This window comes from Eriocheir sinensis, chromosome 31, assembly GCF_024679095.1.
Source record: "Eriocheir sinensis breed Jianghai 21 chromosome 31, ASM2467909v1, whole genome shotgun sequence".
NCBI classification, from domain to species: Eukaryota; Metazoa; Arthropoda; class Malacostraca; order Decapoda; family Varunidae; genus Eriocheir; species Eriocheir sinensis.
In genome coordinates, this window is record NC_066539.1 from 549,944 (window position 1) to 562,340 (window position 12,397).

At 49.5% G+C, this 12,397-nt stretch overlaps 1 protein-coding gene across 1 annotated transcript; it reads right to left on the bottom strand.

The window, feature by feature from the left end:
* Positions 1-201: 201 nt before the first annotated feature.
* LOC127005995 (cell surface glycoprotein 1-like) lies at positions 202-11,890 on the bottom strand. Its single transcript, XM_050875476.1, has 4 exons — positions 11,809-11,890; positions 8,572-9,783; positions 8,059-8,514; positions 202-1,803 (listed from the first exon to the last, which is right to left on the bottom strand). Exons 1-4 carry the CDS (start codon positions 11,888-11,890, stop codon positions 383-385), a joined length of 3,171 nt encoding a protein of 1,056 aa, XP_050731433.1. The 3' UTR covers positions 202-382.
* Positions 11,891-12,397: the final 507 nt, after the last annotated feature.

The following is a 12,397-nucleotide window of genomic DNA, read 5'->3' on the forward strand; positions in this document are numbered from 1 at the left end:
AAATAAATCTTGATAAGTAAGAAAATATAATGCACTCTTAGCCATGGGTCGTTAGATCAATATTGATTTGTTAAACATGCAGGCAGGAATTGGTTTGCTAATAGAATGGTAGACGAATGGAAGAGACTTGGCAGTCGTGCATGTGGTGAATTTCACTGTGATAGGCACACTATTATTAATAGGTAAGGTAAATTCATTAATAGGATAATAGTTTTATTGTAAAGGTTTTCATTGATAAGATAAGAAATACAGCTGGAGCTCCTCCCCTGAAGGTGAAATAAGAGCGACGGTCACTAAAGGGAGTCTCGCTCCCCGGGAGTGTGGCTCACGATGTGGCTCGCGCCTGCGCCGGGGGTCACTGGTGAGTGTGTTACCAGGCTGCTTAGTGAAGCAAGACAATGTACACAACGACAGCACAGATGGCCGTGACGTCCAGGAAGGCATCATCCTCATCAGACCAGTCATTACCGGTTATCAATTCGAGGGCTTCCCATGGATCCTCATCCTCATCAGACCAGTCATCACTGGTTATCAATTCGAGGGCTTCCCATGAATCATCATCCTCATCAGACCAGTCATTACTGGTTATCAATTCGAGAGCTTCCCATGGATCATCATCCTCATCAGACCAGTCATTACTGGTTATCAATTCGAGGGCATCCCATGGATCATCACCCTCATCAGACCAGTCATTACTGGTTATCAATTCGAGGGCATCCCATGGATCATCCTCCTCATCGGTGATGGCGGCCACCGATTCGGCGGATGCCCATGGATCATCATCCTCATCAGACCAGTCATTACTGGTTATCAATTCGAGGGCATCCCATGGATCATCATCCTCATCAGACCAGTCATTACTGGTTATCAATTCGAGGGCATCCCATGGATCATCATCTTCATCAGACCAGTCATTACTGGTTATCAATTCGAGGGCATCCCATGGATCATCATCCTCATCAGACCAGTCATTACTGGTTATCAATTCGAGGGCTTCCCATGCAGCATCATCCTCATCAGACCAGTCATTACTGGTTATCAATTCGAGGGCGTCCCATGCAGCATCATCCTCATCAGACCAGTCATTACTGGTTATCAATTCGAGGGCGTCCCATGCAGCATCATCCTCATCGGTGATGGCGGTCACCGATTCGGCGGATGCCAATGGATCATCACCCTCATCAGACGAGTCATCACGGGTCATTGCTTCAAAGGCTGGCCATGGATCATCACCCTCATCAGACGAGTCATCACGGGTCGTCACTTCAAAGAGTGCCAATGGAACATCACCCTCATCAGACGAGTCATTACGGGTCATTGCTTCAAAGGCTGGCCATGGATCATCACCCTCATCAGACGAGTCATCACGGGTCGTCACTTCAAAGGCTGGCCATGGATCATCACCCTCATCAGACGAGTCATTACGGGTCATTGCTTCAAAGGCTGGCCATGGATCATCAGCTTCATCAGACGAGTCATCACGGGTCGTCACTTCAAGGAGTGCCAATGGAACATCACCCTCATCAGACGAGTCATTACGGGTCATTGCTTCAAAGGCTGGCCATGGATCATCAGCTTCATCAGACGAGTCATCACGGGTCGTCACTTCAAGGAGTGCCAATGGAACATCACCCTCATCAGACGAGTCATTACGGGTCATTGCTTCAAAGGCTGGCCATGGATCATCAGCTTCATCAGACGAGTCATCACGGGTCGTCACTTCAAGGAGTGCCATTGGAACATCACCCTCATCAGACGAGTCATCACGGGTCATTGCTTCAAAGGCTGGCCATGGATCATCAGCTTCATCAGACGAGTCATCACGGGTCGTCACTTCAAGGAGTGCCATTGGAACACCAGCCTCATCGGTGATGGCGGTCACCAATTCGGCGGGTGCCCATGGATCATCAGCCTCCACGGACCAGTCATCACGGGTCATTGCTTCAAAGGCTGCCCATGAATCATCAGCCTCATCGGTGATGGCGGTCACCAATTCGGCGGGTGCCCATGGATCATCAGCCTCCACGAACCAGTCATCACGGGTCATTGCTTCAAAGGCTGCCCATGAATCATCAGCCTCATCGGTGATGGCGGTCACCAATTCGGCGGGTGCCCATGGATCATCAGCCTCCACGGACCAGTCATCACGGGTCATTGCTTCAAAGGCTGCCCATGAATCATCAGCCTCATCGGTGATGGCGGTCACCAATTCGGCGGGTGCCCATGGATCATCAGCCTCCACGGACCAGTCATCACGGGTCATTGCTTCAAAGGCTGCCCATGAATCATCAGCCTCGACCACAGCAGCAGAGGTCACCAAGTCTGGGGCTGCCCATGAATCATCAGCCTCCACGGACCAGTCACCACGGGTCATTGCTTCAAAGGCTGCCCATGAATCATCAGCCTCGACCATAGCAACGGAGGTCACCAAGTCTGGGGCTGCCCATGAATCATCAACCTCCACGGACCAGTCATCATGGGTCGTCACTTCAAAGGCTGCCCATGCATCAGCCTCATTGGTCCTGGCCATCCCGTCAGTGGCCGCACGCGGTGCAGGGCTCACCGCCCGGATGGGCTCGCCACACCGCCTCCCGTTGCACCGGAGGCTGGTGAAGGCGGGCCCGTCGTCTGAAGAGAGAGAAGTGGAGGCCGCTGATGTTGTCCAGCAGCCAGGCCAGCGGCATGGAAGAGGTGAAGACTGGCTTCCCAAGCGAGGCGCATTGCACCCTGACGGCCGCGTTGCCGTCTTTCTTGCACAGCTTCGCCAAGGGCACACGCAGCTCACCCTCGGCGTGGCAGCCTTGAATCCCTGCGACGCAAGACCAACCTTCCACGGGGAACTTGACGGAGGCGACCGTACGCCTCCTCTTCAGGCAGCAGGTGGAGTCCTTGCACGAGAGCTTGATGGAGTCCACCAAGGAGGAGCCTCGCTCCAGGGTTACCCACACGTTTAATTTCTGTCGAGATGCAGAGTTTCCCATCGTTGTTTCGATGTGATATAAAAAAATTATCCGAATATTTAGGAAATCGGTGTTCGGTAATAAAAGGAGGTGCTATGTCCATGAAGACCGACTGGCCTCCAGCAAATTCTTTCTGCTGTAATCTTGCCCAGTCGGCTAAGTAGTGCAGTTCACGCGCCGGATGGCGGGTGACAGGGCTGTTGCTAAACTATAAAGGAATAGATTAAATATTCTTAATTCTTTTGAATGGCACCTATTTCCAAATAAATCTTGATAAGTAAGAAAAAATAACCTTGCTTAACTTTTATTTCATGCATAATGCGTGGATAACATGCCTTGGGTTCTTTACACATTAGTTATTTCCCAGTGTGTCGCGTAGGTACTCTTTCCCTCCATATCTGTTCCCTTTATCCCGTGTCCGTGCATTGCGATTTCTTAATTTTAGTTGCCTTTCTGCCTACTACACCCTGGATTGTTACTAATGAGACCAGAGGACATCCAATACCTACTTGCTCTCTACTAGGCTCTTGCCTAGTCGGCTAAATAGTGCAGTTCACGCGTCGGATGGCGGGTGACAGGGCTGCAACAACACGCTTCTTCATGTTGTTTAATAAGAACAAACCAAATAAAGGAAAATTCTAATTTTCGAGAGAGAGAGAGAGAGAGAGAGAGAGAGAGAGAGAGAGAGAGAGAGAGAGAGAGAGAGAGAGAGAGAGAGAGAGAGAGAGAGAGAGAGAGAGAGAGAGAGAGAGAGAGAGAGAGAGAGAGGGGAACCACAGTAACAAAGAAATGTAAGGAGACAGCAGTGCAAGTGGGAATAGGGATTATCGGTAGGTGGCAAAACGACCATCTCAGGGCGCCTCCAAGCACTCACTCACACACACACACACACACACACACACACACACACACACACACACACACACACACACAGCCACATCTATGCGCCCTGAGGGGAGGATGAGGGGGCCCCCATTCCGCCATTTAATCGTGCGGCGAGTATATTTACTTATAATTAGCAAGTTAAATGGTTAGTTTAAGATAGTCAAACAATTATAGTTAATTTGTTAGATCGTTAGATGGTTAATTACTCGAAGTTAGTTAGTTAGTTAGTTAGCTAGTTAGGTAGGGAGGCACAAGGTTGTGGTGGTGGTGGTGGTGGTGGTGGTGTTGGTGGTGATGGCGGCGGCGGTGGCGGGGGTGACAGAGGACATGCAGGTGGCGGCAGGTGACTGTCTGAAATCGCCTGGCATCACACGAATTTTCTGCCATGCACCGAGCAATTTCAGGCTGAACTGCAATGAAACTCAATAGAGTGTAGAGCCGTTTCTTTTTCTTCAAATGGCCAATTACCGCCACCGCCGCCGCCACAACTGCTCCCAGGATATCATGGTTTGCCTCGTCACCGCTGCTATTACGGGTCGTCTCTGCCGCAGCTGTCACTGTCGCCGCCACGGATGTCATGTTTGCATCGCCGCCGCCGCCTGAACACCACTTACAGCCCCGCCTCGCTCCATCATGTATCGCTGGCTTCGTTCGGAGTGTCTGATACCACAAGCAAGCTTTCACCAGTTGTCTCATATTGTCATGCTCGGGGGTGACTGCGGAAACTCGTGCGACACTTGTGACAGAGACAACACATTAAAGAAAATGGATGGTATTTTCCTTCAACTTAGTGGCGACAAGAGCTGATTATTTTGCTTGATCTTATATGGATGGGTACAAAAGGCAGAAAAGAAGACTACAAGAGGCCAGTGAATTGACACATGCCGCAGTTCCAAGTTATTGACCATCTGCTTTCCAAGTCTATAATCTTTTCGTAGAGTATTTCGGCAGCACGTGATAAACATCCATTCAACACAGGGAAAAACAGCGGGACAGCCTTGAATGACGATGCTATTACTTCCCCCAAGGCAAGATGAAGCTTGGATAATGATGAGGTCTAACACACGGCCGCGAATGTTACACGAGAACGTCACGAGGACACTATTCCCTTGCACAACATTATATAGCGCAGTCGACCCTTCGTACCGCCGTCCCATCGTGATTGAGCCCCGACACTTTCCCCTGACCTCACGGCGCCACCACTTACCTCTGCCGTCAAAACATGTGGTGCGTGTAATTACAACGTTGGGAAAGTTGGGCAAATATGCATAATGGCTTTGTCGGGCCATGATATTTGTGTTCCTGACCTGATGAACGTGTGTGTGTGTGTGTGTGTGTGTGTGTGGAGAGAGAGAGAGAGAGAGAGAGAGAGAGAGAGAGAGAGAGAGAGAGAGAGAGAGAGAGAGAGAGAGAGGTGAATTACATTATACCCATTTGAAGTTTCGCAACAGCGCATAAAATTCTTAAAATGTTGGTTTGGTGGTGGTAATGGTGATGGTGGTGGTGGTGGTGGTGATTACCCAAGTAAAGGTGGTGCCGGTGGTGATGGTGGTGGTGACTTAGCTGTAATGGTGGTAGTGGTGGTGGGGGGGAGGGTGTTGGTAGTGGTAGTTACTCTGGTAAAGGCGTTGGGGGTGGTGATGGTGGTGACTTAGCTGTGATGGTGGTAGTGGTGGTGGTCGTAGTGGTATCTGTGGTGCTGGTAGTTGTAGGAGGTGACTGCCATTTGTGGAAGTGCCAGTGGTGGTGATAGTGGTGGTTGTGGTTGTGGTGCTGGTGGTGGTGGTGGTAGTGGACGTTGGTGACTGTCATTTGTGAAAGTAGTGGTGATGGTAATTGTGGTGGAGGTTGTGGTGGTAGTGGTAGGGCTGGTGGCAGGGGTGGTGGTGGTTGTAGTGGTGGTGGTGGTGGTGGTGGAGGTAGAAGCAGGTGAGTGTCATTTTTGTAAGCATTGGTGGTGGTAATGGTGGTGGATTTGGCGGTGGCTGTGGTGGTGGTATTGGTGGTCGTGGTGTGCTGGTTATTATGGTGGTGGTCAAGGATGGATGAGGCCCTGGGTCGCGCGGCTTGAGGTCTCGCTGGCACCCTGTCCGCCAACATTGAAGGGCAAGAAGGAGGCTGACGGCCGGGAGGAATGTTTAATTTAACCTCCTTGGGATTGGCCGGATTGAAATGTTTTGTCCTTGGTTTTTAGTCTTTCCTCTGTATGTAGGTGACCAAGCTGAACAAACAACCACACCAAATCAGGCAGGTAGGCAGGTACTTAAATAGTTAGTTAATAGCTAGTCAGACAGCTAGGAAGAGTTAGCTGGTTAGATATTCAGTTAGATAGTTACTTAGTTTTTTTTTCAGTATTTTGTGTTTATCATATTTTGTTGTGTTGATCCCTTTTTTTTTTGTTTATTATTAGTTCATTCTCTTTAGTCGTCTGTTTTACGATTCATTTATTTGTTATTTCGCTCGTATTAAATAGATGAATGAGAGGAAATGTCCGGAGGGGGAAATGTTCAAAAGGGAATATGTTAAGGGGGGAGTATGTCCGGCACCCACTACTACTACTACTACTACTACTACTACTACTACTACTACTACTACTACTTCTACTATTACTTTTACTACCACTACCACTGTACTACTATACTACTACTACCACTACTGCTACTACTACTACTATTACTAAACTATTTGCTACATGGTAAAGCCAACATTTGATATCGTTTGTCTTATGTAAAATCTGAAGCGGTCTTCGTAGCCACGCATGAAGGCAGGGCCGTATACCTCACAGTCCATCGGGGATCCTCCACTAATACCCGAGGGGTCCCCGTTAAATGTCAATGTTCGTGGGTCTTGTAAGCGGGAAAAAGCTTCATAAAACTACATGCATTCATCTAAAACAGTATATTCCAAAATAGAGCATAAAATTTAGTAAGTTTTTCAACTCGGTCAAACATGCGCCCATTTGCTTAACTATAAAGGAATAGATAAAATATTCTTAATTCTTTTGAATGGCAACTATTCGCAAATAAATCTTGATAAGTAAGAAAATATAATGCACTCTTAGCCATGGGTCGTTAGATCAATATTGATTTGTTAAACATGCAGGCAGGAATTGGTTTGCTAATAGAATGGTAGACGAATGGAAGAGACTTGGCAGTCGTGCATGTGGTGAATTTCACTGTGATAGGCACACTATTATTAATAGGTAAGGTAAATTCATTAATAGGATAATAGTTTTATTGTAAAGGTTTTCATTGATAAGATAAGAAATACAGCTGGAGCTCCTCCCCTGAAGGTGAAATAAGAGCGACGGTCACTAAAGGGAGTCTCGCTCCCCGGGAGTGTGGCTCACGATGTGGCTCGCGCCTGCGCCGGGGCTCACTGGTGAGTGTGTTACCAGGCTGCTTAGTGAAGCAAGACAATGTACACAACGACAGCACAGATGGCCGTGACGTCCAGGAAGGCATCATCCTCATCAGACCAGTCATTACCGGTTATCAATTCGAGGGCTTCCCATGGATCCTCATCCTCATCAGACCAGTCATCACTGGTTATCAATTCGAGGGCTTCCCATGAATCATCATCCTCATCAGACCAGTCATTACTGGTTATCAATTCGAGAGCTTCCCATGGATCATCATCCTCATCAGACCAGTCATTACTGGTTATCAATTCGAGGGCATCCCATGGATCATCAACCTCATCAGACCAGTCATTACTGGTTATCAATTCGAGGGCATCCCATGGATCATCCTCCTCATCGGTGATGGCGGCCACCGATTCGGCGGATGCCCATGGATCATCATCCTCATCAGACCAGTCATTACTGGTTATCAATTCGAGGGCATCCCATGGATCATCATCCTCATCAGACCAGTCATTACTGGTTATCAATTCGAGGGCATCCCATGGATCATCATCTTCATCAGACCAGTCATTACTGGTTATCAATTCGAGGGCATCCCATGGATCCTCATCCTCATCAGACCAGTCATTACTGGTTATCAATTCGAGGGCTTCCCATGCAGCAGCATCCTCATCAGACCAGCATCCTCATCAGACCAGTCATTACTGGTTATCAATTCGAGGGCGTCCCATGCAGCATCATCCTCATCGGTGATGGCGGTCACCGATTCGGCGGATGCCAATGGATCATCACCCTCATCAGACGAGTCATCACGGGTCATTGCTTCAAAGGCTGGCCATGGATCATCACCCTCATCAGACGAGTCATCACGGGTCGTCACTTCAAGGAGTGCCAATGGAACATCACCCTCATCAGACGAGTCATTACGGGTCATTGCTTCAAAGGCTGGCCATGGATCATCACCCTCATCAGACGAGTCATCACGGGTCGTCACTTCAAGGAGTGCCAATGGAACATCACCCTCATCAGACGAGTCATTACGGGTCATTGCTTCAAAGGCTGGCCATGGATCATCACCCTCATCAGACGAGTCATCACGGGTCGTCACTTCAAGGAGTGCCAATGGAACATCACCCTCATCAGACGAGTCATCACGGGTCATTGCTTCAAAGGCTGGCCATGGATCATCAGCTTCATCAGACGAGTCATCACGGGTCGTCACTTCAAGGAGTGCCAATGGAACATCACCCTCATCAGACGAGTCATTACGGGTCATTGCTTCAAAGGCTGGCCATGGATCATCAGCTTCATCAGACGAGTCATCACGGGTCGTCACTTCAAAGAGTGTCAATGGAACAACACCCTCATCAGACGAGTCATTACGGGTCATTGCTTCAAAGGCTGGCCATGGATCATCAGCTTCATCAGACGAGTCATCACGGGTCGTCACTTCAAGGAGTGCCATTGGAACACCAGCCTCATCGGTGATGGCGGTCACCAATTCGGCGGGTGCCCATGGATCATCAGCCTCCACGGACCAGTCATCACGGGTCATTGCTTCAAAGGCTGCCCATGAATCATCAGCCTCATCGGTGATGGCGGTCACCAATTCGGCGGGTGCCCATGGATCATCAGCCTCCACGGACCAGTCATCACGGGTCATTGCTTCAAAGGCTGCCCATGAATCATCAGCCTCATCGGTGATGGCGGTCACCAATTCGGCGGGTGCCCATGGATCATCAGCCTCCACGGACCAGTCATCACGGGTCATTGCTTCAAAGGCTGCCCATGAATCATCAGCCTCATCGGTGATGGCGGTCACCAATTCGGCGGGTGCCCATGGATCATCAGCCTCCACGGACCAGTCATCACGGGTCATTGCTTCAAAGGCTGCCCATGAATCATCAGCCTCGACCACAGCAACAGAGGTCACCAAGTCTGGGGCTGCCCATGAATCATCAGCCTCCACGGACCAGTCACCACGGGTCATTGCTTCAAAGGCTGCCCATGAATCATCAGCCTCGACCATAGCAACGGAGGTCACCAAGTCTGGGGCTGCCCATGAATCATCAACCTCCACGGACCAGTCATCATGGGTCGTCACTTCAAAGGCTGCCCATGCATCAGCCTCATTGGTCCTGGCCATCCCTTCAGTGGCCGCACGCGGTGCAGGGCTCACCGCCCGGATGGGCTCGCCACACCGCCTCCCGTTGCACCGGAGGCTGGTGAAGGCGGGCCAGTCGTCAGCTAAGAGAGAGAAGTGGAGGCCGCTGATGTTGTCCAGCAGCCAGGCCAGCGGCATGGAAGAGGTGAAGACTGGCTTCCCAAGCGAGGCGCATTGCACCCTGACGGCCGCGTTGCCGTCTTTCTTGCACAGCTTCGCCAAGGGCACACGCAGCTCACCCTCGGCGTGGCAGCCTTGAATCCCTGCGACGCAAGACCAACCTTCCACGGGGAACTTGACGGAGGCGACCGTACGCCTCCTCTTCAGGCAGCAGGTGGAGTCCTTGCACGAGAGCTTGATGGAGTCCACCAAGGAGGAGCCTCGCTCCAGGGTTACCACACGTTTAATTTCTGTCGAGATGCAGAATTTCCCATCGTTGTTTCGATGTGATATAAAAAAATTATCCGAATATTTAGGAAATCGGTGTTCGGTAATAAAAGGAGGTGCTATGTCCATGAAGACCGACTGGCCTCCAGCAAATTCTTTCTGCTATAATCTTGCCCAGTCGGCTAAGTAGTGCAGTTCACGCGCCGGATGGCGGGTGACAGGGCTGTTGCTAAACTATAAAGGAATAGATTAAATATTCTTAATTCTTTTGAATGGCAACTATTTCCAAATAAATCTTGATAAGTAAGAAAAAATAACCTTGCTTAACTTTTATTTCATGCATAATGCGTGGATAACATGCCTTGGGTTCTTTACACATTAGTTATTTCCCAGTGTGTCGCGTAGGTACTCTTTCCTCCATATCTGTTCCCTTTATCCCGTGTCCGTGCATTGCGATTTCTTAATTTTAGTTGCCTTTCTGCCTACTACACCCTGGATTGTTACTAATGAGACCAGAGGACATCCAATACCTACTTGCTCTCTACTAGGCTCTTGCCTAGTCGGCTAAATAGTGCAGTTCACGCGTCGGATGGCGGGTGACAGGGCTGCAGCAACACGCTTCTTCATGTTGTTTAATAAGAACAAACCAAATAAAGGAAAATTCTAATTTTCGAGAGAGAGAGAGAGAGTTAGAAAGAGGTAGAAGGGAACCACAGTAACAAAGAAATGTAAGGAGACAGCAGTGCAAGTGGGAATAGGGATTATCGGTCGGTGGCAAAACGGCCATCTCAGGGCGCCTCCAAGCACTCACTCACACACACACACACACACACACACACACACACACACACACACACACACAGCCACATCTATGCGCCCTGAGGGGAGGATGAGGGGGCCCCCATTCCGCCATTTAATCGTGCGGCGAGTATATTTACTTATAATTAGGAAGTTAAATGGTTAGTTTAAGATAGTCAAACAATTATAGTTAATTTGTTAGATCGTTAGATGGTTAATTACTCGAAGTTAGTTAGTTAGTTAGTTAGCTAGTTAGGTAGGGAGGCACAAGGTTGTGGTGGTGGTGGTGGTGGTGGTGGTGGTGTTGGTGGTGATGGCGGCGGTGGCGGGGGTGACAGAGGACATGCAGGTGGCGGCAGGTGACTGTCTGAAATCGCCTGGCATCACACGAATTTTCTGCCATGCACCGAGCAATTTCAGGCTGAACTGCAATGAAACTCAATAGAGTGTAGAGCCGTTTCTTTTTCTTCAAATGGCCAATTCCCGCCACGGCCGCCGCCACAACTGCTCCCCGGGATATCATGGTTTGCCTCGTCACCGCTGCCATTACGGGTCGTCTCTGCCGCAGCTGTCACTGTCGCCGCCACGGATGTCATGTTTGCATCGCCGCCGCCGCCTGAACACCACTTACAGCCCCGCCTCGCTCCATCATGTATCGCTGGCTTCGTTCGGAGTGTCTGATACCACAAGCAAGCTTTCACCAGTTGTCTCATATTGTCATGCTCGGGGGTGACTGCGGAAACTCGTGCGACACTTGTGACAGAGACAACACGAGTGACAGTTTCATCTGACGCGAGTATTAAAGAGAATGGATGGTATTTTCCTTCAACTTAGTGGCGACAAGAGCTGATTATTTTGCTTGATCTTATATGGATGGGTACAAAAGGCAGAAAAGAAGACTACAAGAGGCCAGTGAATTGACACATGCCGCAGTTCCAAGTTATTGACCATCTGCTTTCCAAGTCTATAATCTTTTCGTAGAGTATTTCGGCAGCACGTGATAAACATCCATTCAACACAGGGAAAAACAGCGGGACAGCCTTGAATGACGATGCTATTACTTCCCCCAAGGCAAGATGAAGCTTGGATAATGATGAGGTCTAACACACGGCCGCGAATGTTACACGAGAACGTCACGAGGACACTATTCCCTTGCACAACATTATATAGCGCAGTCGACCCTTCGTACCGCCGTCCCATCGTGATTGAGCCCCGACACTTTCCCCTGACCTCACGGCGCCACCACTTACCTCTGCCGTCAAAACATGTGGTGCGTGTAATTACAACGTTGGGAAAGTTGGGCAAATATGCATAATGGCTTTGTCGGGCCATGATATTTGTGTTCCTGACCTGATGAACGTGTGTGTGTGTGTGTGTGTGTGTGTGTGTGTGTGTGTGGAGAGAGAGAGAGAGAGATATACAGGTGAATTACATTATACCCACTTGAGGTTTCGCAACAGCGCATAAAATTCTTAAAAATGTTGGTTTGGTGGTGGTAATGGTGGTGGTGGTGGTGGTGGTGGTGATTACCCAAGTAAAGGTGGTGCCGGTGGTGATGGTGGTGGTGACTTAGCTGTAATGGTGGTAGTGGTGGTGGGGGGGAGGGTGTTGGTAGTGGTAGTTACTCTGGTAAAGGCGTTGGGGGTGGTGATGGTGGTGACTTAGCTGTGATGGTGGTAGTGGTGGTGGTCGTAGTGGTATCTGTGGTGCTGGTAGTTGTAGGAGGTGACTGCCATTTGTGGAAGTGCCAGTGGTGGTGATAGTGGTGGTTGTGGTTGTGGTGCTGGTGGTGGTGGTGGTAGTGGACGTTGGTGACTGTCATTTGTGAAAGTAGTGGTG